The sequence below is a fragment of the Dermacentor albipictus genome, chromosome 3, assembly GCF_038994185.2.
Source record: "Dermacentor albipictus isolate Rhodes 1998 colony chromosome 3, USDA_Dalb.pri_finalv2, whole genome shotgun sequence".
Classification (NCBI taxonomy): Eukaryota; Metazoa; Arthropoda; class Arachnida; order Ixodida; family Ixodidae; genus Dermacentor; species Dermacentor albipictus.
The window spans coordinates 107,336,286-107,362,998 of NC_091823.1; the positions used below are offsets into that span (position 1 = coordinate 107,336,286).

At 45.7% G+C, this 26,713-nt stretch overlaps 1 protein-coding gene across 1 annotated transcript; it reads right to left on the reverse strand.

Moving 5' to 3' along the window:
• Positions 1-17,898: 17,898 nt before the first annotated feature.
• Positions 17,899-22,365, reverse strand: Gpo1 (glycerophosphate oxidase 1). Its single transcript, XM_065435878.1, has one exon. It carries the CDS (start codon positions 22,254-22,256, stop codon positions 20,085-20,087), a length of 2,172 nt encoding a protein of 723 aa, XP_065291950.1. The 5' UTR covers positions 22,257-22,365; the 3' UTR covers positions 17,899-20,084.
• Positions 22,366-26,713: the final 4,348 nt, after the last annotated feature.

Consider the following 26,713-nt stretch of genomic DNA (forward strand, 5'->3'; position numbering starts at 1 on the left):
CCGCCAAACCTATCGTGATAAGCATCTTCACCTATCTGTTTACAGTGCGTGGTGAACAGTGCCATTGGTGGCGTGCTGCATGCTTTTAGTATCCGAGAATCCAACTGTGCCGCTGTTCCCTGCTGCAGGCGGTGCGATGTGGGCTTCACATTTTGCTTCGGCGGCATCCATCATCGCCCACCAGCTCGATTTTGTTTCCGTTTCCCGTCGCCTTCTTAAAGCGCCGTGCAATACGAAAACAGCAAAACGCACCTCGGGCCGCCAGAGCACCAACAGCTTAACGCGGCACCAGCATGCCGCAATGATCCGCGTGATGCTTTGCATTACGTATTTGTCACCAATAGTTGAGTCTGTCAGATTTTTTTTGTTACTTCAGGTCGTACGTTTTCCCAGTTAGTATGTTTTTTCGTGAAGTTTTTTCCAAAGCACATGAGCTACGTTCTCGTGTATTACAGTGCATAGATAAATGAAAACGAAATCTTCAATTTTCTCTCGCACTTCCGTGTGCTCAAGTTGGTTGTTAGAAAAGCAGGTTGTTTACGCAATACAGTAGAATCTTACTGATGCGATCTCGTTTCCTACGATTTCCTAGTTCTAATGTTTGCGATTGAGAACACAAAAAGTGGCCCAATACAGTTGCACCTTCCTTTTACGGTTAATATATTCCTGGACAACATGTTTTGGCACCAACGTACAGCACATTGTCAAACTGCAATCGTATGACACATTTTCAGTCTGCGCTGTCCCATGTGAACAAGAAAAGGAGCAAGGCATGCACAATTGAGAGTAGTAGGAGCCCGCCATGGCAGCTTCCCTGCGGTATTCACTTGCATATGTCAAATGAAAATGCTAACATGCATTTGGTTTCCTCTCCCGGTATCGGCAGATCACCTCATGGGTTGTCACATTCACAGCTATTGCTGCCAATGTTATGTTGATAAACGCCTTAACCTATCTGCATCACTGCATGTGGAACGTAGTGCCGTTGGTAGTGTACCGCATGCTTTTAATAGGCAATAAGCCGAATGCGTCACTGTTCCTTGCTGCAGGTGGCACAAAGCGAGCATCATGTTTCGCTCTGGCAGCATCGTATGCTGCTGTTGCTCATCAGCTTGATTTCGTTTCGGTTTCTCGTCACCATCATGTAACAGTATGCATTAGGAAAACCACGAAGGGCGTCTTGGGCGGCTTGCGCGCCACCAGCTCGACACGTGTCGGCATCTGGTGCCGCAACAGTACTCGCCGAATGGGCACGTTGGAAGTTCCTGACAATATGCCTCACCCGAAGAAGCAGCTGACCCAGGCCGAACTCGAGGAGTGCAAACATATGCATGGCAAAGCCGCAAGAATTACTGTGTGTGTCCCGGGATGCTCGGGCTCCACCAGCTGGGCACACGACAGCATTTCATGCTGCAACGATTCATGCAATGGTTTGCGTTATGTAGATATCATCTACACTTCAATCAGCCGAATTTTTGTGACTTTAGTTTGGGCATTTTACCTGTCAGTACGTTTTTCAGGTGCAAACTACGAAGGACTGCCTATAAATGTATCAAATTGACACAGCATCATTCGAAGGCACCCAACATGCCACAGCAAGAAAGACAAGGCGGTAGGATGGTGCTTTGTGCATTTCCTTAAGAGTCACTATAATTAGAGAGCATTTAATTATCTCATTATTGCAGGATCATGAATGCTCAGTTTTTGCATGAAGAAATCGAATCACATGCCTGAAACACATGCACAATTTCATTCTTGACTGCATGCGATATGAACAGAAAGGTTATTTTTTATATACTGCTGCTGGTATGCAGCATGACGAACATCCCGTCAAACATGGTACGAGCAAAGTGGTTGTCTACAGCAGTATGGAGCACATTGGAAGGGAAATGAAGGCACTTCGAGCATGCAGGGCATTCAACGCACCTGAATATCAATGTCTGCTGCTTTTTCTTGGACACAACTTGACAGAACCAGCAATAACAGGACGCATTCACAAATGTATACATGACGCCTGAAGTGGTTATGAAGAAGAGTTCACTACCGTCGAACCTCCATATATTGAACAGCACGGTGATACCCGCTTAAACAGTAGTGTCGTTTTACAAGTAGTAAAGTCATATCCCCAACTCAGTGGCCATTGAACATAGTACGTTTTCTATCCGCATAATCCATACCAGCTTATCGCGTACGTATCGGTTAACACATGTTTGCACTTTTCATAGCGCAATCATGGTGGTAGGTCAGCCAGGCAGAAAAATGAGCCTCGAAGATCAGACCGGTCTCCAAGCGCAAAACGCAGAGGGTGCTTGGAAGAGAAAAGCCACATAAACACCAGCATCATTTCGGCTCCGAGCCAGAGAGCGTTATTGCTGGCATGTAGGGGCCTGTGTTGTGGCATCATGCAAGCTAGTACTTGCGTCATGCCAAAGCTGGAGAAAAATCTGGGTGCCAAGCATAAAAGGAAGATTGGGCATCGTTTGTGCTATTGAACATGGCACAAAGTCGGCGCTGGCACGCGAGAGGGATCCACTGTTGACTACGGTGTGTGGCATTTGGAATGCAAAGGAGGAGATGCTCGGCAGTGCTGCTGGGACCGTGAAAAGAGGTCGACTACGAGGTTCAGCTTTTCGAAGTTCGACTTTTCGCCATCGTTGCCTCTGTTATTGACGAAGTGTCACCTAACGACAGTAGCGAGGACGACATGGAAAGTGATGGCACGAGTGATTCAGGCTTGACAGTGACAGAAGCTGCACGTTACGTCAGCCTCATGCAGGTGTTTGCTGATAAGTGGGTGGTGGCGGAAAATCTAGCTTGCAGCTTAAGGGAGTTTGAGGCTGCTGTCACCGCTGCTATGCTGTCACGGCATGAGATTTAAAGTACATACTTTTTCTGAGCTCCGGCCAACTACGGTTTAACGAGATTTCGCTGTACTAGAATAGAGTTGAGAAGGCCGAGTGGCACGGTGCTTTCTCTAGCCGAGGCGCAAAACAACATAAAGTAGGCTGAGGGTGCTGCGACAGGGATGGAAATGCTGTGCCATCAGCGCTTGCGGGATCATCCTCCGCAGCTACTTCCGCTGCGATCTCCACGTCCGTCAATCAAAGCATTTTGAAACACTGTCAATAACAGAGCATGAATTGGCCTTTGTCAAGCTGTCTATGAGTGAGCCCAGCAAACGCGCTATCACAGGTCTGTGTATGCAAACTGCCATTCCTCGTGAGGCACGTCAGGCGCAGGACACAGCATCGGGTGTGGCAAATGCAATGCGCTGTTGACATTGTCGAACTTGCCAAACCGCCATGTGCGTGCGCCGCTTTGTTGAGTTGGCGCCCTAAGTGAAATCGATGTGTGCAGCTACAGTGCGCAGCAGTCTGGAACGCCTATTGCACCACTGTTATCTTCAAGGGTGTTGCAGGAAAACTCGCCGCCTGTCAACAGAGTGTGTGTGGTATGGGTTGGCGGTGTTTGATATCTTTATTTTATGTCTTACCCCGTTCAAAATAAAAATAAAGAAATGCATGCAATTTTTCAGGTGATGCAGAAAGTGTTGGATATGTGCAATAATTCGATATATCTGTGTTCAATATATCGAGATTTGACTGTACTAGATATGCCCATCATCTATCACCAAATGGCCTGCTTAGGCACAAGAGAATTTCGGCACTCTCAGCTGCGTGAACATAGCGCGGGATACTGCTGCTTGCAGCTCATCTATATGAATAGATATATAGAGAAAGGAAGGCTCTCAGGCTTAGGCACAAGAGAATTTCAGCACTCTCAGCTGTGTGAACATAGCGCGGGATACTGCTGCTTGCAGCTCATCTATATGAATAGATATATAGAGAAAGGAAGGCTCTCAGCGCTACAGATGCATTATCACAGCTTCCTCTCAAGGATGAATCTGGCATTGCTTGCATTGCTTGCTGTGCAATTTTTCTTAACAACTTAAACTTCTATCAGCATAAGATATTCACAAAGCAACAATGAGAGAATGTGTTCTATCAAAGGCTCATTCCTCTTCAAGACCAGGCAAATACTCTCGGACAGCATTTCGAGTGTGTGTCTAGCCCTGCAAACTACTCGCGGTCATTCCAGAAACTTGGACAGCAGAAAGTAAGGCACTGAACCGTAAATGTTGTGGAACTGAAGTGTACAACCATCCTTTTAGCATTGCCAAGGTCAGAGCTTCTCTGAATGGCTGTTCGAAATTTGCACCAGGAGCTGATAGAGTCATGTATATAATGGTAAAACATCTTCACTTTGACATGCAGGTGGCTCTGTTGTCTGTTTTCAATACTATCTGGCCAACAGGGAAATTTCACTGGCATGGAAAGAGGAAACAAGATAAAGATCTGTCCTCTGGGGCAAGCTACCGGCCCCTAGCACTCACAAGTTGTTTATGTATATGCTTTGAAAAAATGATAAATCGCTGGCTTTTACACTTCCTTAAATCAAACAAGCTCCTTGACTCATATCAGTGTGGTTTTAGGGAAGGCCGATCGAGGACAAACCGCCTCATTCGCATTGAAGCATACATTTGCGGCGCTTCATGCACAATCAGTTCTGTCTTTCCATATTCTTAGACATGGAAAAGGCTTACGGTACAATGCGGCGATATGGAATACTACGTGACCTAACGGAAATGGGCTTCCGCAAAAAGAATGCTTAATGTAATCGAAAGTTATTTATCAAATCGCACATTCCATGTTAGAATCAGTAATGTTCTTTATAGACCATTTATACAGGAAATGGGTACCGCAAAGTGGTGTGCTTAGCTGCACACTTTTTATCATAAAAATGAATTCTTTGTGTTCATCGATACCGCATCAATACCGTCATCAACGTATACCGCATTCGGTATACGTTGATGACGTTCAGATTGCATTTAAGTCATGTATTCTAGCTATCTGTGAGCGAGAAGTACAGCTTTGTCTAAAGAAGGTGTCTCAGTGGGTGAATGAAGATGGCTTTAAGCTCCTGTGTTCTTTTCACACAAAAGAGAGGCCTCGTAGCAAATCCTGATGTAGAACTTCAGGGGCTACACATACCTGTGAGCACAGAGCACAAATCTTTAGGCATAATTTTAGACATAAAATTAACCTTTATTTCACACCTGGAGTACCTTAGAAAGAAATGCGTAAAAACCATGAACATTCTTAAAATTCTGTCGCACACAACATGGGGTAGTGATAGAAGTGCATTGTGAACCTTTACAAGAGCCTCATTCGAACATGCTTAGGTTACGGGGCCATAGTTTATCAATCGACTACTGCTAGCGTCTTGAAGATGCTGGATCCTGTCCATGACCAAGGTTCTTAGACATCGAAAAGGCTTACGATACAATGTGGCGATATGCATTACTACGTGACCTAATGGAAGTGGGCTTCTGCGATAAAATGCTTAATGTAATCGAAAGTTATTTATCAAATCGCACATTCCGTGTTAGAATCTGTAATGTTCTTTCAAGACCATGTATACAGGAAACTGGGGTACCTACCACAAGGTGGCATGCTCAGCTGCTTTTTATCATAAAAATGAATTCCTTGCGTTCATCAATACCGCATAGTATATTTCATTCGGTATACATTGATGACGTTCAGATTGGATTTAAGTTGTTGAAGCAATTTGGAGACTATGGAAAACGTTGCAAGTCAATGCAACGCTCCATTAATCAGTTTTTGTTTTTAATGTGTTATCGTTCATAGGGTACATCATGCGCTTTCCAGGGGCTGTGTATCTATATAGTATGTTTGTATCTAACTGTTTTCCTGTCTACCTGTGTCGCTGGGTAGTCCGTGGTCGAATGGGTAGTGCATTGGGCTGCTGTGCTAAGGTAGCATGGTTCGAAACCAACCATCTTGGGTCACTGGGCATGTAGCAATGTGTACACACGTGCCACTTTTCAACGAACCTCTTTCACGCCGACATGGGTCAGTGTAGATGCGGGACTGCATAGGTACCACTGTTCGAAGAATCTCTTTGGCACCAACTTGGAGTACCGGGTACGCACCACTTCGTCTGTGCTAGTCTGCAGTGTGAACCACTTTGATGCCAACTTGGGTCACTGGGTATGTGCCAGTGGGTGTGTGCCACTCTTCAATGAACGCTTTTGACACCAACTTGGCTAACTAGGTATGTGCCAGTGGAAATGTGTTGCTCCAACAGGGCAAAAAAACATCCCTTAAATTTCTCCGAGGCTGAGCGGAATCGAACACACCTCGCAAGGGTTTCTCAAGGACAGAAACTCGACACATTAACAGGCTGTGCCACAAGTGCTCTGGGAGTGTGCCACTTTTCACTGAACACCTTTCACCCCATTGCTTTAGTGAGCCGTGCCATGAATGCACTGGGCATGTGCGGCTCTTCAGTGAACATCTCGTCAACTTGGGTCACGGAGTATGTGTTATTCAGTGTGCAGCAAGCATGGGAACAATTCTTTGCATTTGAAGGAACTAGCGTGCTACACTTCTCGTCTGGGAGGCCACACGCAGACTTCTAGGAAGTGCCACTAGATGGCGCAGCAAGTCCAGAAAGGAGCGTGATGGGGAAGCCCGGTTGCCGCATGACGCGTTTCTCGGCGTTCACACCCACCAGCACACCATGAATTTCGGAGGCCACATGCAGGCTTTGTAGCAGCAGTGCTAGATGGCACCAAGTGTTCTTAGAGAAGCACAGAAAAAAGTGCCACTGCAGTACGCGTCTCATACATAACTTGATTCGACAGTGCCAATACGTTGTGTCGCTATATTGATTCAATGCTAGCGCATTGCCGTCGACAGGTGTCATGAGATGGGTTTTGCCGCAATTTTGTTTTACGGAAGCACACTTTATGTATTGAAAGGGGCCATGCCATCTGAAATGTTTTTGACATGAGCCCCAAGAACATACGTCAGCCTACTTCGCCTAGAACTGAGTAGTCTGTTATACCTGAGTAGTCTGTTACGTTGGCGGCAAAATGCTCATCATGGCACTCTGGGGCAGCTGTGGTAGACTATATAGAATGCCGCTTCCATCTCGGAGGCCATGCGCAGTAGACGCGGCTATGAGCAGTCTTCGTGTGTACACTGGCAGTGCAAGCATTGGCATGATCTGTCTTTATGATATCGCAGGCATATACAGTCAACTTCTGTTAATCCAACTTTGGTGGGACTGACTAAATTGATCGAATTAACCAATGGGTCAAATTAAACAAGGTGCAGAAAAAAATGTGAAAACACACCGATTGATTTGGCATTATGTGCCCAATTTTAACACACCCTCAAATCAAATGTGTGCCTGCTTTTCATGTGTCTAACGTAGAAAACAAATGTAGGGATGACATTAAAGCTCCTAAACAAAGTAGAAATCTCACACGCACCGGATTCTTTAGCAAGAAAAATGGGCAGGGGTCTAATATGTGTTGCACACAGTGGCTGCTGATTTCCAAAAGTCAGTTTTGCCGCATGGATTACGATTTTTAAAGTCGGCTTTGCTGCAATACAGCATTGTTACGCTGCAAAAGCAGTTCATGGTTAAATTTTCTTGATGGGGGGTGAAGGCACGTATTAGACTGGGTAAATAATGTAATGGGGCATTGCGGTGTGCTTGCAAATATTCTTAGGACAGGCTGAAAACTGACATTTTCCATGGTAGGTGACGTGTTCTACACATTCATTGTCCTAGCAGAGACAGACGTTGCCAGTAAAGGGGTTGCTATTGGGGTCACCATAGAGGTGAGGCGAGCGCATGATGGCTGATCAAGTTCTAATTATACAACGAAGGCCAATTTTAGGATTGAAATAACGAAAGTTTGTCCCATAGAAATGCATGGGCACCAGCCGGGACTTTTGGTCGAGATCGAATTAACCGAAAAGCTGATTTAAGTGGAGTCGAATTAAAAGTCCACAGTATATGTATAATTTATTTACCTCAAAATTACAGATTATAGTTTTACCAAAAATGTTCTTGCGATCATGAAATCGGCCAACAGCTGTTGGTGGGTCCAGCTGCTTGCGATGACACTTCATGACAACATTGCAGAAGCGAGAGCAAGGGATTTTTCGCTGCTTTTGACACAAAATTGTAAATTGCCTGCTGCATGTTCACAGGAGCCTCTTTTACAGATCAGCAACATTCTGTTACAATGTTCAGAAAGTGTTTGAGGGCCGTTAAAGAACTCCAGGCGGTCAAAATTAATCCATCACAGCATGCTTCGTAGTAATATCATGGTTTGGCATGTAAAGCCCCTGAATTTAGTTATTTTTTAAAGATTAGTGCAAAGTCGCACTCCCAACTCGCCAATTGCTGCCCTAGCTGCGTCACAATATCGCATTTGCATTTCATTTGTCCACAATAGTGCACACTTTTGTATAGGTGGTGCCAAAATTCACACCCCAGTGACAGCTTTCTTAAATAACAAACTAGGGGGGAATTCTGTAAGTGTCCACCTAGTGGACATGTCAATTTCGGCTGCTTCTGAAGTGCTAATTGGCTGGGCTGAGATACCAGCGAGAAGGAAACTGGTGCCCAAAGTATTGTCGCTGGTTCAGCTCCAGCCAATCAGCAGCGGCCGAAACGGACAGTCGACTAGGTGGACAATTACATAATACCCCCAAGATCTTGAAGGCAATGCTTTTACTGGCAGCAAACACCAGAAACGATTCTGAAGCTGGAAACACATCATATACACCATACATATGAGCATGGTTTTTGGCTCAATCTTCTTGAAAACAAGACAGCTGCATTAAAATTTGGTGAGCACTGTAATCAGAAATTAGTACCATTATTGCTTGAAAATCTTCCCTGGGCAACAGAAAATAGGTGTTTTTGATGGGGGATGACGTGTGTTCATTGCATTCACTGTTTCCTAAGCTCTGCCAAAACAGTTGCTGCCAGTACAGGGGTCGCTATAGGGGTCGGGCACACACATGCCAACTGGTTAAGTTTGAATTATCCGGTCTATTCCAATTTCAGGATTGAAATAACGATAGTTTGTGCCCCTAGAAATGCATGAGCACCAGTCGGTACCTTCGGTGGAGATTGAATTAGCCAAAAAAATGAATAACCCTTGTCAAATTAACAAAAGCCTGTTGTATTGTTTTGATATGCCATTTGTTACAGTGACCTCCTTATTCCAAGAGGGTATGGCAAGAGCCTAGTACAGTTATCACTGCTGCTGCACTCTCTGACACCAGCAAGCCTATAGAAGTTGTTATGCTTCAATAAAATCTGACTCTTGCCCCATTCGACTTTTGTGTGTCTGTCTCTTCTTTATGTCGCTCATCACTCTGGTACCACGGTCTTCTTTGTGTTGGTCTTTCACCTTCAGCATCTTTGTCATTGTCCTTGGGAAACAGCAGCGTTAGCCTATATGATGATTGCTGCGATCTATTAAATTGATAAGTGGACAAGTTTCTATGAAGCAAGATGCGTCTTGCTCAAATCGACTCATTCAAAAAGAAAGCAAATATATCGCTCCTATATATTTGTGTAGTTTGTTTTCAGCGAATGCTTGGAGGCACTTAGCAGTAATGGCACAGAAAATTAGCTGGGCGATATGTAAAATTCAACTTGATTACATTCTTTTTGTCAAAAGAATGTTTGCTTGTCTTACAATAGTAACAGTGCTTGAGGTGTGCATAACTGCCTTGACCGCAGTACCTCTAAGCCTAAATACCAGCTTATTATGGGGCTGTAACAATAGAGAGCGTTTAGAGATCTTTCGGATATTCAGCTTCTGCTGATACTCTCAAAGAAAGTGAAAATGGCGAACATATTTTGGTGCGAGAAAGGTCATGACAGCTGAAGTCCACTTGTGCGGCCGTCTGTATTTTCTGTTTTTGTTGAAACACTTCCTTGTGGTGTTAAATTTGATGATGTCAAGCAGCTTTTTCTTTCTCCACAAGTGGTAAAGCATGCATGTTCCTTCTTTTTTTTATATGTTTCAACTTTGTGACTGAACTAGTCAATGAAGAAGAGCTCATTCTCAGCAAAATAATGTTTTACTGCTATATCAGAAAAGTAAGATTTGGTAGAAACATCAGACAAGCTGATCAGACAGGTTAGCTTGACTTTAGCTTGTACCTAAATGTTGCCATGCAGTCACAAGCATTTTCATGCGATGCTTGCATTCAAGTCTACTGTGGAATTTATTAAACTGCTCAAACAGGCAGCTCATGCATTTTAGGCATGAGGGGGGTGGGGGGGAGTTCAAGTGAGGTATGTCAAGGGCTTAAGTTACTGTATTATGCAATGTGACAATGGTAGACATGAGCCACTCCTATTGGCAGCTGCATGTTGTGTTGCATTTCCCTATCATTTGGCTCTGTAGTTTCCAAGTATTTCTATGTGTTTATGAACTCCACAGGAGATTTACAATGGTGATTCAAGGGTACCCACACTCACGCACCTCAATATTTCATGGAAACCAAATTTCATAAAAGACAGACATAACTTCAACATTAGCATGCTGCTTTTCTGTACGTTTTGTCGCAAGCAGGATCCAACAGAAACGGGTCACATGCATTCTCAATGTTGTCATCTGTCTACGATGTTTACCCAACTCCTCCTGATATTGGGTGACAGTCTAGCTACCTTTTTTGAAGTCCTACATGATGCACTTGTTCATGACAAAACACTTCCTATGCACTGTGCGTCAAGTATTGAATAAAAACTGCACCATTCACGCCTGTAAGACCAAAAGAGTGAATTGCTGCATGCTCATATTCTCAAAGTATGCTGGTTGGTGCATTGCTGTTAGGGGTTGTGGCAAGAAAAGTAAGACGGAAGAAAAAAAAACTGTCGTAAAGACCACCAGGAATATCTTTCAGTCCATTTGTTCTCTTTTCCACTTGCACTACAAACACTGACTGCTGATCTTTCATGTAGGTCACAACTGGGGCGGCCATTGTTCTTTCTCAATAGCAGCTGCAGCTTAATCAATGTGCCATGTTCAAACCTGCAGAGCCATGACTAATGACAGTGACCTTCTGCTAAAACTGCACATGAAATAGTGTGGCCAGGATAAGTTCTAACTTCTAAGGCAACCAAGGTGCGTATAGGCAATTTCTCATTCACCATAGCAGCACTGGGTTAAGGGTGGAGGTGAGGGCTAACGGGGCTGCATTCCCAGCCCCCAAACCCTAAGAGTTAGGCAACGTGGACCCCACTTACAGAGACAGCAGAGAAAGGGGTACCCCCCCTTATTAACCGGCAGCTGCGTAACAGCCTATAGTTTCACCACATAACAGTCTATAAGTCTCCCAATTCTTTCAACTCAGCCCTACACCCTTGTACTTAGCACATGGAGAAAAAAGAAAAAAAAAGCAAGTGGTTTCAATCTGACAGTGTTTGCAGCATGTAGCATGCCAATTTGCCAATGCCATAAGCAGTTAACGCCTTCTGCATGTTCCCTGCAGCCAGTTAAGCCGCTGACCTTGCTATTTGAAAAAGTTGCTGTCAACTTGCTGGGTCCCTTCCTCAAGTCTACTACTGAACGTCACTGGGTTATTCTGTGTGTGGACTATTTTACCTGTGTATACTAAGACAGCAGCACTTGTTCCGGCTACAGAAGCTGATGTTTCATCTTTTCTGTTGCACTCCGGGATTCTCTGTCACGGTGCTCCACACATTGCGATTAGTGATCATTGACGGAACTTTACTGCGGATGTTGAAGAACTACTATGTTCGTGTAGATGTGATTAGTGGCACTCGACCACTTGCCACCCGTACAGTACACGGCCTCACTGAATGCACCAATTGTACCCTGATGAACGTGCTTGCCATGTGTGTCTCCACAAATCACAAAAATGAGGACTCTATTTTACCATTTGTTACGTACGCTTACTATACTGCCAAGTGTGAAGTCACATCTTATGCGCCTTTCTTCTGTATGCTCAAAACCCCCAAAGCTTCATCGACACCATCCTCCCCTGGTCTCCACATGATGACTCTTTAATAGGCCAGACTTTATTTCATGCCAAAGAAGCCCTTCGACTGGCCCGCCTCCGGACTGTGTCTTCTCAAGATCGTGCCAAGGCTCGTTATGATGACATATGCTCATCACATTTGCTCCTCGGTACTTTGTTTGGCTTTGAACCTCTGTGCAGAAAAAGGGGCTGTATACAAAATTTCTATCACGATACACCGGCCCATACATCATACTGAAACGCTTGAGTGACATGACATACGTCATTGCAAGAGTGACTTCGTTCAAGTGGCGCGGCAGTCAGATAAAATGCAAGTCGTGAATGTCGCCCTACTCAAACTGTACCACTGTCAGGCAATGTAACTATCTCGGAGAGCTTCGTCTGCCCCCGGAGAAATTGTCACGCTGCGTGACACAGCCAAAGGAAGAGAAAGTAAAGGTGCATGCAAAGAGCTGGCCGCTGCCTGTGCTAACCATCTATCATCTTGTAAGCAAACCCATCCCACCTGTAACAATATATACGGAGGTGGTGGTGGTGAAAGCTTTAATAAATACTTGGAGTTGTATGTTCACATTCTAGTATTGGGCCAGCTCTTGTTCCCGTGAAGTGACCAGCAGTTGGTGGCTCTACTGAGGAAAGAAGCTTTGCACTAGAACTTCCACAACATATGATGCAAGTACATCTCGCTCGCTTTCAGTGGCCTGCTGTCCGATTTGTTTGAATAAATGTTTGGAAGTAACTTGCAGTTATGGTATTGTAGTCCTCATGCAACGTATATTGTTATTTGATTACACTCGGGAATTGAGTCATACAGTCCGAAGCAGGGCTGCTTCCTGTTTAGACGCCGCTGTAAAAGTCGCAGCATCCTTAATTCGCAGTAAAATAAGTGCTAGTAGCTCCAAGAGATTTGGAAGTGTCGTGTCTCCTGGCACTGATCTATTCTGAAAACTAATCAATTAAGCAGCATGTGCTATGACAGGGTAGGTGAGCCTCAGCTAGGCAACTGGCTATGGCCGTCTGGTGTTGCGCAATCAGGCAGTTACGAGACACTCTTCCTATGTTCATAATTATCCATCAATTTCATTCTTGATGCCTTTTATGCGCGTCCCCCCAATCTCGGTGGCGTAGTAAGGGGGGGGCCAGGTGCCAGTTGGGAGGGGGGGGAAGGTGCTGTCATACATGTCTGAAACCCCCCTCTTTCTGCCGGCTTGACTGGGCATAAATGTTGGAGAATGCTCCGGTAACCAGCAGCCCGAGCTCATGTACCTGATGTGTAGCGCTGCACAATTTTCGGCTGCAGCTTTATCAACATCCTACGTAATAATTGAACGAATGTGCGGGCTAAAAATTTAATTTGCAAAGTGGTGGCTAAGCTGCTCGCCTTAGCAGAACGTTTCATGTGCTTTCATGCAGAAAGGCTCATGCGGTGTACTCATGCTCATGCAGTGTGCTGATGCTCATGCGTTGCTAACATACAGTCTAGCTCCAGAGGCTCTTGCGTTGAAGTGGGCCGCCACTCTGCGCAGCTCCAACCTCAAGACACAAGTGTGGGCAGTCCAGCAGGACCGAGAGGCCGTGACGAGGCAAGGCCTCAAGGTCCCCTCATGGGAGACCTGAGCCCGGGTCGTTAATAATTGCCGGATTTAAAATAAAGTTGTTTCCATCCATACCCACGTTATCCTAAAGTAGGATATATTAAACAACTGTTTAATAAGGAATTATAGAGGAAACGTTGCAATTCGTGAGTTGAAAACCCGAAGTCATATTAACTCAACAAAAACTTCTCTGAACAACATCGTCCTAGCGGCTAGAGCCTGCAGTACTTTGGCACTGCGGGTATGGCAATACCGAAAGAAATATGAAATAGTGCACCAGTGACGTAAAACCCTCTATTCTATTCATTGTGAATGCAGACCAACAGTAGCGCAAGCTTTCACTGGCACGGGTTCGATGGCGGCCTTCTCCTTTTCATTTTTCTTTTTTTTGCATGGTGATGCCACGAATTGACACGAAGCACGCTCCATTTTGTTCCCAACCTTGTGGCAGTACTGCAGCCCAGATAATCATGTTTGCCTACAGCAGCAAATAAAGAAAGGCTTTGGGGATCAGAATGAGGAGAACTTGTAATTATCATAGCATTGGCACCCACGCAGCTAAGAAGCAGGTGGCGTTTTCTAATTCGCACTTTCCAGCGCCTATAGGTGGCGCGGAGAACGTTCCAATATGGCGGGGATAGAGGTGATGGAGGCGATACGAAAGCGTGCGCATCTGCAGGAGCAGGAGGCTTACGGGCCTCTGGTATCTCTAAGCGCGATCCTTAACATTGCTAAGGAAACGCAGAGATGTGTTGTAGAGGGAGAGGCTACGTTTAACGCTGGCCATATAATATGGTGTGAAATACGAAAGACGACAAGCGCGGCTGTTCCGGTCGAGTAACTCTGCCTGCAGACAAGCGCCTTGAGAGGCCCGCCGCATACTATAAAAGTTCAAGTCTGCAGTGTAACCGGCGCCGTAAAGGTCACTATGTACCCTTACGTTTCGTAATCTATACGCGATGTACAAGAATTGACACCAAGCAGTTAATAGGTAGCGCTCAGATGTAAACAAAGCGCAGTATGCGCTTTATGCCGCTGCATAAGGTAAACGTTGGGTGCATTCACGATGAGATAAATATGGCTCGACGCACCGGCTTATATACGGAATGCTTGTTAGTGATGCCAGATAATACGTAAACATTTCAGTAGTGCCGATTTACAATATATGAGTGACACTATGACGTGTGCCAGCGCGCCCCGTTTTACAGCACGATTAATGTTTTCGCGTGCTGTAGGGAAGCTCGCATGCGCATTCTTCATCAATGACCGCTTCAGGTACGTAGTCCTGGCCCTTGTTTCTTGCAACATTGTTATAGAAGAAATACTTTAAGACCAAACAAAACTACAAAATCAGAAACACGTGCGCTCGACCCCCGATCAGCTACACACCTTTGAATACAGCAAAAGAAAAAAAAATCAGCGAACGCCTTGTGCATAGACCGCCTGTTTCGTCCTCACACAAAACGACTACGAACAGTTGCGGAATAGGTTCTCTAGTTTGCAATGCTCGCGACGCAGCGTCAGGCACCGTCGCAGAGTATTTGCCGAAACAGCGCGAGTGCAGGCAGAAAACTTAATAAACGATGACACCTGTGTACTTAAATTTACTTAGGGAATCTGTAGAGGGCCTTCTTCGGCCAACGCAAGGTCTCAGTTACACCATGGTCTCAGTCTTGCTTCGTAGGACCGCAGCGGGATATTTTGCGAAGGAACAGCGTTTCTCTTCAGCCGCTTTCGTAAGAGCTCGCCACAAAAATAAAATGAAATCATTGAGCAACAGTCAAGTACACTCACCAAGGTGGCCCCAAAAGAAGTTTTTGTTGAAATTCTCGCTACATATAACTATTTCTTCGCTCACTTGCTTCCCGATGCGGAGCTTGATCACCCACAACTTCCCGTTTTTTTTTCTTTTGGAAAGTGGTGCTGTTCCCAATACTTTTCCCAATATTGCACGATTTGTGCATTGTGGCACACTGCACATGCGGTCGCTCTTCGCTCGTCGACTGTTTTTTTTTTCCCCATATCAAAGAGTACCAAAACGCCAACACAGCTGCAGAAACCGCGTGGGCGGGAAATCCATCACCCCCTCCCGGGTTCCGAAAAAATCCGCGCGGCGGCGCTAGCGTATCTGGAATGCGCGAATAGGGTGTGGAGGTCAGCATCACTGAAATGCTACTTAATTTTCGTTGGGGTTCAGGGCAGCCCCCAGCGAAAATACTGCATGCTGTATTACCTACGACGATTTTTGTAAAGTTGTTGTTGGGCAACGTATGTCGAGCTTCAATTTTGCAAATGCAATATTGCCTATAAAATCGCAAATTCAAACTTTAATAAAATTGTTTTGTTACTTGTGAGCCATATGTTCCAAGATGCCGCATCTGTATTGGCTGCCAAACCTTACTGCAGATGCGGAAATCACAAGTTATCAGTGCCGTGCCCTGTGTTTTGGTGCAGAAAATAAAACAGCTGCATTCGCGATCTCTGGGAACAAAAGTGAGATGGAGAGGGGGGAAGGGACATGCGCAGTATCCGAGGCAGCTGTGTTGGTGCTGAAACACCAACCCCCCCCGCCCCCCCTCCCGCCCCGGGAATTTTTGATATCCTTGCCTTCCTGACTACACCCGTGTGGGGGGGGGGGGGAGGTGACAGAAGACCTATGGGCCCCAGGCGCCTGATGGCCTAGTTACACTACTGTCCCTGGCCCAGTACTCCCATCCTTGATATATTTTGCCTTGCGCAAATGGGCTTTCTGTAGGTCTTTCTTTCTTGTCCTGTTTTTTGACTGTTTTCATTCTGAACATCATGTACAAACTAGCTTGACAGTAAGCTCTTCTAAAGTTTATTAACGTAATGAAAGTCAGAGACATGGGAAAGAAAAAGAAGGGAAAAAAAGGGGTAGGAGTTCTTAATAATTTCCTAGACAAGCAAGTTGCAATATTTTCGGAATGCTTTTCTTCCGTGCAGCGTGGTCGACAATTGAATCAAGTATCTGAAATGAGAAGCTCTTCGACAGCACCAAGGCCCAGTTGGGAGCAACAGTATGCCTCCCAAATTTTATGCACATGCTCATCCCATCTCTGTGTGTGAAATTTTTAGCGCTGATCCCCACTCAGCAGTTGTTAACAGGATCCAGAATGAGGGAGAGGTACGCCATAAGTGGGGCTGCAATGTTCTGTGCATGGGACAGGGAATAACGACCCCCCCCTCAACCCACCCCCACCCATCGGACTGCCACTAGCCCTCGCCTTGCTTTCACATTCAAGCTTTCTCTTTCATCCATGTGGCTCTTTCGGAGCTCAACTCCTGAAGCTTTATGTTCCGTGCAAAAGAGGGGAAGCAGAGGGGGGTTTCGTCAAAAGATTTCCCATTTCATTTGACAGTGATACCACAAGGCAATATGTATTATAATGCTCCATGACCAGGAAAGTAAATATTTCTGATTAAACCTGTGCTACAAAATTTACCTTATTAATTTGTCCAAGCTGTGCTAGAGAAAATAGCTGGTGCAGCAATGTTCTGGCATTTCTTAAAATGCCAGCATAAAAATTACCATGCAATGGGTTGTTTAATTTTTGTCAGTAATGGCTTATATCAGGGAAACTTGCCAATCACTAGGCATAGTCCATGTACACTGCACCTGAAACAGCCTGTTGTGCCTCTTTACCTTAGGTAGTGTTGAGAATCAAGACGTGGAGTCCCTGTTCCAGGATGCAACAAAACTCGTGAAAAAATGCAAGATTGTGAATCTGTTTCCCCTGAAGACGCAAGAAATATGTTAAAACTAAATTTTCAGGTAGAATTGGCCCCTTAATCGGATGTGCACATACAATTTCTTTTTTTACCATGGTAAAATGACAATTTATTCGTCCTAGACAATTACATTACCATGCTCAAAAGTGGCAATAGAGAGCTCATATAGAGCTGACGCAGTTAATTATTATATTTATACGAGTGCATCTGTTTAAGCAATACATTACCTTAGAACTCCACTGATTCTTAGTGGATTAAGATGAATGTTTTTAAATTTCGCTCACTACATGTAAATATTTCTTTCAGGTGGTGTACAAAGAAATGTGCAAGAGCATTCCGCATCATGAGGGAGACGTAAGATATGCCTCCACAACCCCTGCTGCAAGTGTTCAAACAAATGATTTCAAGTTTCAGCGCCGTGCTGCTTTGGCTGCGTGCATTTTCACTGGACAAACTCGTCCTGCAGCTAATCACATTAGGAACCAATTGTGACTTGTGACAGCAGCGAACTGAGATCCATGCGAGTTCTTGCCAGTTTGTATCCCACTTTTTATCCTTCACACACTAACCTGAATATGTCTCACTGAGGCTCTGCTCCCAAAGGTGCTTCCTGCTCTTCCAATGAACTTCAGTACAGACATCAGCAAGCTTATAGTAAACTTTATTGAATAGCCTACCATTTGTGCACTACAGCAAAAGCATCACTGTGGTAAAGGAACAATATGAATGGGTGAAAAGGAAATTTGTGATTCCACAGGAGTGTGCAGTAATCACAGACAGTCAGGACTGATATAACCACAACAATGCATGAACACTAATGAGACTAAATTGTCACAACTGCCATTGATCATCGCGAACAATGGCGCGGCTGGTGGGTTTGATGTGGTGAAACATTATACAGTGCCGGCAGAATCTCCTAAACATTCTTTTCAATATTGTGCCATGCAACGTAGTGATGAGTTAGTAGCTTCATTATTTAATTTGAACACTAACTCAATGAGTAACTGCATCTCATGGAAATGGCAAACTGCATCTGTGAAGAGGAGTTACAGGAAGAGAGAAGGCAAATGCTATCACTGAACTTGATTCCACAATGTCCACCATCATTCTGCAGCAACTCCCAAGCATGCAATTTCAAAAGAGTACACTATGTGAAGTGTGACAATTGGGTACAGAGATTCCCACCCTACGACAGAGTGCTTTTCCGAGGACGAAGTCTAGCAGCAGCCCAATCTGTCTGTGCTCCAGCAAATGCAGACAGACGTGCACTTGTTATATTGCATGTGGCAAACAGGTCTTACATTGAGTGCTTGCACATTCCACATGAAACTTGTGGACATCCTCTTCTTGTCGATACATACTTCAGTACCATAAGCTCCATGTCACGTCTGATAAGCACTCCAATAGAGTGGGAGGAGAGGGGAGGCATCACATAGGGCATTGCAGCCTTGTATGCAGTTTGGAGTTAAGAGTGCATAGCCTAAAAGGAATGAGCACTTCGCATGCTGGCTTCAAGTTTCAACATGAGTGGCGGATACATATCCAACAAACATTTTGACTGTGCAAGAGCATTCCAATTGCATTCTGTAAATACAGTTGCCATTTCAGTAAGTGGCAATTTGTGCAACAAAAACAACTCAACTATAACAAATAAAAGTTATCAGAACAAGGCAAAGCAGATCTAGCAGACGCTCCCCACTCTGTATTCAACAAGCAAAAACCACATTCTGCGACTAGCGACTATCACAATGGCATTACGCTCAGTACATGAAAAGAAATAAGATGCCATCTGGATTAATATATTTTTGACATGTACAAAGAACAATGTTTCGCACTAAGCAACAGACGTATCCGCAATCCGCATATGCTGCCACAAATGAGTGATGCAGCTGAAGCTACCATGATGGAAGCATATATTTATTATCACAGTGGGTAGAAAGAATCAAGCAAAGCAGCGAGGACTTCCAGTGACAAAAGTGTAGGTATAGCCTTAATTGTGAAAGCTTCTAAGCCACTTTGCGCACCATTGAACCTGTTAATGGTCATGTACTGAGGCTGTTGTCTAACTTCTGTTGCTTCAAACTTCTCCACATTTAGAAGGATGGCAAGTCTTGGCTTTAAAGCAGGAGCTGTGCAGCAGGAATCCTGCCACAAAGTCAATCAAGAGATCGTGTCACTAGCAAAGTGGCTTTAAAAGATTTGACAAGGACATCACATTGTAAAATGCCTAAACAAACTCACAACACGCTGCAGGAGAACGTGTGACATGTTCACATTTCAAAAAGCGCTAGGTAAATAATATGTGCAGTACGAAAACAAAAAAACGAATGTGGTTTACCAAAGCACCTCAAAATGCATGAAATGGGACAGAAAAAAGGTGCTTCATATCACTCGGGTGTGGAAATCTGCCTCCTTGTTTAATTATGGACGTACACGGCTCATTGTCATTCCATAGCACAATCCAACACGAATACTGGTGCTGGAAAAACTACTTATCGTATGGTTAATGAACACAGCATGGGAGAGGAAATGCAGCACATCTACAAGGACCAGAAATCTCTATATAATAAAAATTGTTCTAGCCAAAAAAAAAGAAAAGAAAGAAAGCTGTCAATATGACCTTTGGCAGGCTGCTCTCATCTAGGAGAATGGGTCAAGTAAGAATATGGCAAAAGCTGCCTCTACCAACGTTGGCAAACAGTGCACTTCTCACAAGTGTACGTAGCAGCGACATAGCTTATGGCGAGAGAAAGAGAAGTGACAGGGATTATTTTTCAACGCAATGTTCCAGATTATGAAGGAAAACAAAACTACAAGTAACAGCACCCCCTTAGAGACCACCCCCACTTCTGTCAGGGGTCAGCGTCCTTGAATACTCCACATCAACAACCTGGGCAAGCCGGCTTCCTGCGATAGAGCCCGTCTTGATAGAATTCATCAATTCCAAGTACTCACTAAGTTCAATCTGTCCATTCTTGTTCAGGTCCACCTCGTTCAGCATTTCTCGCAGCTGCAGCTCCGACACAGACTCTCCCGCAGCCTTGAGGCTTCGACGCAGATCAACCACGCTGATGTAGCCTTTGCGGTCCTTGTCAATGGCCTGGAATTTCTGAATGTACTGGTCCACTTCAGATGTCGTGAAAGTCATAGGGATTTTTTTCTGAGATTCCTTGTTGACATCACCGCCCATCTCGATGTCAAGGAACTCTTTGGCCTTAGCCAGTTCCCGCTCCTTGTTCTCTTTGGTCCAGTGCAGCTCCTCGGCCATGATGTCAACGACCCTTGGAAGACACTCGTGGGCTGCTTGGACATTGAGGAACGAAAGCCGCATGCGGCGACCAATCACATCTACGGCAGTACAAGCATACTCTCGCACTGCATAGCGCACCTCTGCCTCGATGTACGGAAACTCCTCGTGTAATCTCCGTCCCAGGACTGGCCAGCGCTTTCCTGTGAGCGCAGCTAGCTTTGCAACAGAGATTGCACGGTCACCATAGCTCCTGGACAGGTGTTTCGCAACTGCTGGTTCCAGCCCGAAGTCCTGCACAAGGCGGATGTACATTGTTGGCGTCCACGTGTGACCACCCTCGAGGGTGAAGCCCAGGGTCTGAGATTTCTGCTGCGGTTTGAGGCCACAGGCTTTGATTGCTGCATCCATAGTGTGCTCAGCCATGACACGATATGTGGTCCATTTGCCTCCTGCAATAGTAACAAGGTTTGAATCACTAACATAGATTATGTGATTTCTTGCAATGGCCTCCGTCTTTCCAGGCACACTCTTGTTCAGGTCGACGACTAGCGGCCTGATGCCCGCCCACGCTGAGAGGACATCGCCCCGGCGCACAACCACATCTTGGTTCAAGTAGTGACGAACTTCGTTTAGGATAAACATGATGTCATCTTCCGTAGGGGCCGGATTGTGGGTGACTGGACAAGGTCTGTCTGTTGTACCAGCGATGGTCGCATTTTCCCAAGGGAGGAAAAAGATGACGCGTCCGTCGCTTGTGTCAGGATCTAAGAGGCCCATATTGTCGGGACTGTAGTAGTCGGGCAAGATTATGTGAACTCCAGAACTCGGCATGCAAATGGGTTTGCAGTTGGGGTCGTCCATACGGCGTATGGTGTCGGTGAACGGTCCCGTTGCGTTAACGACGCACTTCGCCCGCACGTCGAACTCCTCGCCCGTCAGCATGTCCTTCATCCTCGCACCGCACACGACCTGCTTCCCGTTCTCGCCAGTTTTCTTCAGCAGCGCGACGGCGGTCGTGTGGTTCGCGATGCTGGCCCCGTTTCGCGCCGCCGTAAGCGCGATGCTCACGTTCATGCGGGCGTCGTTGTGTTGACCGTCGTAGTAGACGAGGCCGCCGCAAAGGTGCTCCTTCTTGAGCATGGGAAACAGTTCGAGGCACCGCTTGGCCGAGAGGAAGTAGCTCTTTTTCAGGCACTGTTTTCCCGCGACCACGTCGTACATCTTTATGCCGACCCAGTAGTAGGGGACCTGCCACCACCGGTAGATGGGCAGCATTATGGGCAGTGGACTCGACAGATGAGGCGCGATGGCGAGCAGGTTTGCACGCTCTTGAAGAGCTTCGCGCACCATCCGGTACTGTTCAACGTCTAAGTTCATGATGGCCTTCTGGAGATAGCGCACACCGCCGTGGATCAGCTTGGTGCTCCGACTGCTCGTGCCGGCGGAGAAATCGTACGTCTCCACGAGAGCGGTCTTGAGGCCCCGCGTTACCGAGTCCAACGCGACTCCTGCACCAGTCGCTCCGCCGCCGATGACGAGCACATCGAATTCGGACGTCTCGCGCAGGTTCTTGAGCTGCGCGGCGCGGGACGGCAAAGGGAGGTGTGGCCGAGTCGGCGTGTCCTTCGGATCCGCGGCTTCGACGACGACGGCGGGTGCTCGCCTGTACTCGTTGAAGTGATTAAAGCCATAGGCAGCGACGATCGAGCCTCCACCGATCCAGGCTACCGTTCGTAGACGCCTCGCTGCCATTGTTCCGAAGTGCGGCGAGCAACCGCAAGCAAGTACGCGCCCTGCAGCTTCGCGCGAATGCAGAGGCGCTAGAGAAAAAAAGGTCACCCTTTTAAAAATGGCGTCCTTTTTCTCGACCCTGTAAACAAAGCATGGGACAAGGCGACAGTTTCCTATTTCGTGCTAAATATTCACTCTTTATTATTTAATTATAATTGTAAAACAGGGAACTACTATTCAGTTGTCACTTCGCAAAAAAATTACTCCACTTACGTGTGTTGAAAGCGACGCGACGGTTGTTGGTTCACCAGCCGCCATGTTGTTAAAGACCACAAAGAGTCTTGGGCACACCGTGGTCTTGGGTGAGCGCCAGCTAATTTCTCCACTTTACTCAAGGTCTGCTGTCGGACAAGCATAACAATTTTGAAGAGATTGATTCCCGCGAGACGTGAGATACTCTGTTAATGCATGTGAGAGAATAAACTGGTTGCGGCGGAAATACGAGTGATTAAATTAGCGTGAGTTAAAAAATGAATTCAAGCTGGATTACTATTCTCAGTTCTCCAGAGGAGAAAGCCGACGACAGATTAACGTCGGTGACGACAACGGCCATCGTCAGCGTAACTGAATGAGCGGACGGACAGGGAATGGCAGTTTAAGTGACATAACTTCTGCTGTTTTTGTTTCCTTTCTGTTTCCCACTTTTCGCGGAGTTCAACTGGAAGATTCTGTTGATGACCTTCTTCCCGTTATTCTGCCGAAAAATTTTTTTCACTTAGATCATTCCATGGTGAGAGTAAATTCACTTCCTTCCTGACTGCAGTTTCCTAAGGAGTTGAAAACGATATAATGCAGCATGTGGTTGTAACAGATAAGAGAAGTTTAGATAGCCGCGCTGCGTAGAACATATGAGAAGCGACAAAGCACCTAGCGCCGACTCTACCGGTGTATATACCCATGCTGTCAGTGGCATTGATGGCCCGATGAGCAGCTGTATCTTTCTCTCTCTCTCTTTTTTTTTTCGGAAATTAGGACGAATTGGTTCACGCATGCGAAATCTGTCCATCCGCAATTACGGTTTAGTGAAGCAGCATGTAATTAAATGTTACTGGAGGTTAATAAGAAACGAACAAAACTCATTTCACTCGCAGCACTCACACAATTAACTGTTATTTCATGCAGCGTGGGTGTTCAGTAAATATAGCACGTAACTGGCTGACAACTATAGGGTCCCACTTAGGGCGGATTTACTGATAATTTAACCTTCACCTATTCAATTTTAGGTGTCAGCAGACTGCGCTAGACAGTTACTGCGATCAGCAGCAATTTTTTCTTCCCTTACTTTTCCTTGTACAGTTATTTAACATAAACGACCACTTACTAGAGCTGCCTATTAAATTTTACACGATGCATTTTTGCGCGACCGCCTCCGCCGTAACCCTGCCGTCCCGGCCGGGAATCCAATTAGTCACCTCGCGCTCATGCAGAACAGTGATCGAACTATGCTATTTTGAGGAGTAGCTCCTCCAAAATAGGAAGCGACAGGAAGTATAGTATACCCACTGCTTCTTGCAAGGCGTCTGTCAAGAGTGCGAAAGATGGGAGACAATGATGACCAGAGAAGAAAAAAAAGAGGATTCAAACGACGAGGACCAAGTAGGAAAAGGTAGCTTTGTGGTAACGTTGCGAGCAGAGAAAAACGAAAGCATTCGACGTTTGACCTCGTACGCAGCACAAACGTCTGCGGTGTTGGAAATTTTTCATATGAGCACCAGGTGCCCATCTCAAATGTTACCAGCACATTTCTTATATTAAACAGAGGGTAGCTCACGGTGTAAGAATACCAATTGGAGTACGACCATATTTCAATTTGCCTGCCTTAATTAACATGTACTACGCGTTAATCCACAATCATTTACATAGTGTATCACGTCATGGGCGAATATCCATCCATCTCACATGCTTTCGCTTTAATGCCTTCAAAACCAAGCCATTCCCATCCTAACGTTTATTACCCACAGTTCATTAGCGCCTCTTCTGTACTTCAGCAACATGCAGGGTGTGTTAAAAATGTGCAATTGATTCGGATTTAAACTAGAAATTCTTCTTTACAAGTTTAAAAACCGTACTGTTATGATCGGTCCGAAATTGCTCGTCGCGAGTCCAGGCAACATTCCAGTTCGCCTGCCTTTGTCGAGCTGATTGTCCTCCTCTCCAAGAAGACGTCGCAATTTGGCATCTGCCACACCTTGAGCTGACCCGGGCAACAAAACAAGCAACGAAGACGAGGAGGCCATTGTCATCACAAATTGCCAGGAGGACCAAAAGTCTGCAGCGAACACTCAGGCACTGGCACCTTTAGGGCTTTAGCACTAAGACTGAGACTGAAGAGCTAAATCACCTTTATGGGCTTTCGCCAATGTGGGTGCACCCTCACCTGATCTCGACAACCAAGAAACCACGAGCAGTAAATGACATTTCCGGTGGAGATCTCTCGGCTTTCCTTGACAATGGACCTCTCCGCCGATTGTATTGGCTATGCGCGGGAGGTTATTTAAGGTAATCTTTGCCCCTTTGTTAACCACGCTAACCTAACCTAACCACGTTAACCACGCAGAGACGAGCCGTATGTAAAAATACTGAAAGATATCTATAGCGGCTCCACAGCCACCGTAGTCCTCCATAAAGTAAGCAACAAAATCCCGATAAAGAAAGGCGTCAGGCAGGGAGATACGATCTCTCCAATGCTATTCACGGCATGTTTACAGGAGGTATTCAGAGACCTGGATTGGGAAGAATTGGGGATAAAAGTTAATGGAGAATACCTTAGTAACTTTACGATTCGCTGATGATATTGCCTTGCTTAGTAACTCATGGGACCAATTGCAATGCATGCTCATTGACCTGGAAAGGCAAAGCAGAAGAGTGGGTCTAAAAATTAATCTGCAGAAAACTAAAGTAATGTTTAACACTCTCGGAAGAGAACAGCAATTTACAATAGGCAGCGAGGCACTGGAAGTCGTAAGGGAATACACCTACTTGGGGCAGGTAGTGACGGCGGATCCGGACTATGAGACGGAAATAATCAGGAGAATAAGAAAGGGCTGGGGCGCGTTTGGCAGGCATTCTCAGATCATGAACAGCAGGTTGCCATTATCCCTCAAGAGAAAAGTATATAATAGCTGTGTCTTACCAGTATTCACCTACGGGGCAGAAACCTGGAGGCTTACGAAACGGGTTCTACTCAAATTGAGGACGACGCAACGAGCTATGGAAAGAAGAATGATAGGTGTAACGTTAAGGGATAAGAAAAGAGCAGATTGGGTGAGGGAACAAACGCGAGTTAATGACATCTTAGTTGAAATCAAGAAAAAGAAATGGGCATGGGCAGGACATGTAATGAGGAGGGAAGATAACCGATGGTCATTAAGGGTTACGGACTGGATCCCAAGGGAAGGGAAGCGTAGCAGGGGGCGGCAGAAAGTTAGGTGGGCGGATGAGATTAAGAAGTTTGCAGGGACGACATGGCCACAATTAGTACATGACCGGGGTTGTTGGAGAAATATGGGAGAGGCCTTTGCCCTGCAGTGGGCGTAACCAGGATGATGATGATGATGATGATAACCACGCAGAACCACCCCATAGTGATCGGATCACAACCATGTGCCAGTCCAATAAATACATTTCTTCTCGTTTTCGCCATCATGATGCCAGTCTTCGTCGCCATCTTCTGATTTCTGCGGTGAAGATCCACGTCGCCCGATCCAGATCCTATCATTGCCATAGCAGTGTATGTGTTGCAAAAATCACATTTGTTCAACGCTAACCTGTCGAGTTTTGTTTCGAACAAGTTTTTTTTATTACCCTTTGTACGCGCTACAACTATGGCAAGTATACTGCTACTTTTGCGGCGGTTCAGTTTTGGAATAACATACGATCATAGGGTTCCTGAAACTGTTCGGACAAATTTTGTGGATGCGTGGAGTAACCCGCCGCGGTGACTTAAGCGGCTATGGCGTTGCGCTGATAAGGCTGAGGTCGCGGGATCAAATCCCGGCCGCTGCGTCCGCATTTCGATGGGGACAAAATGCAAAAAAAAAAAACGCCTATGTGCCGTGCATTGAGGGCACTTGAAACATCCCCTGGTGATCAAAATTTTTCCGGAGTCCCCCACTACGGCGTGCCTCATAATCAGATCGTGGTTTCGACACGTAAAACCCTGTAATTCAGATGCGTAAAGTACAACTACAGTAAAACATTAGCGCCACAATTTAACTGAATCGTCTCATATTAAGAAAGGTGTGGTTCTTTATGAAGAAAAAAAATGTTAGCAATGTATTCTGCTGCCCTTGAAGAAGCACGGCTCGGCGCCAACTCATGTTAAGAGAGCTACGGACGATTACAAGTTACCCTCCTCCCTATCCATGACTTTTCTGCTCAACTCGTTCGCCGACGGATCGGGTCTAAGCGCCGCCTTG

What these genes read in the sequence shown, in the direction of transcription:
- Gpo1 (XM_065435878.1), bottom strand. Translation starts at nt 22,256, where the DNA reads ATGGCAGCGAGGCGTCTACGAACGGTAGCCTGGATCGGTGGAGGCTCG.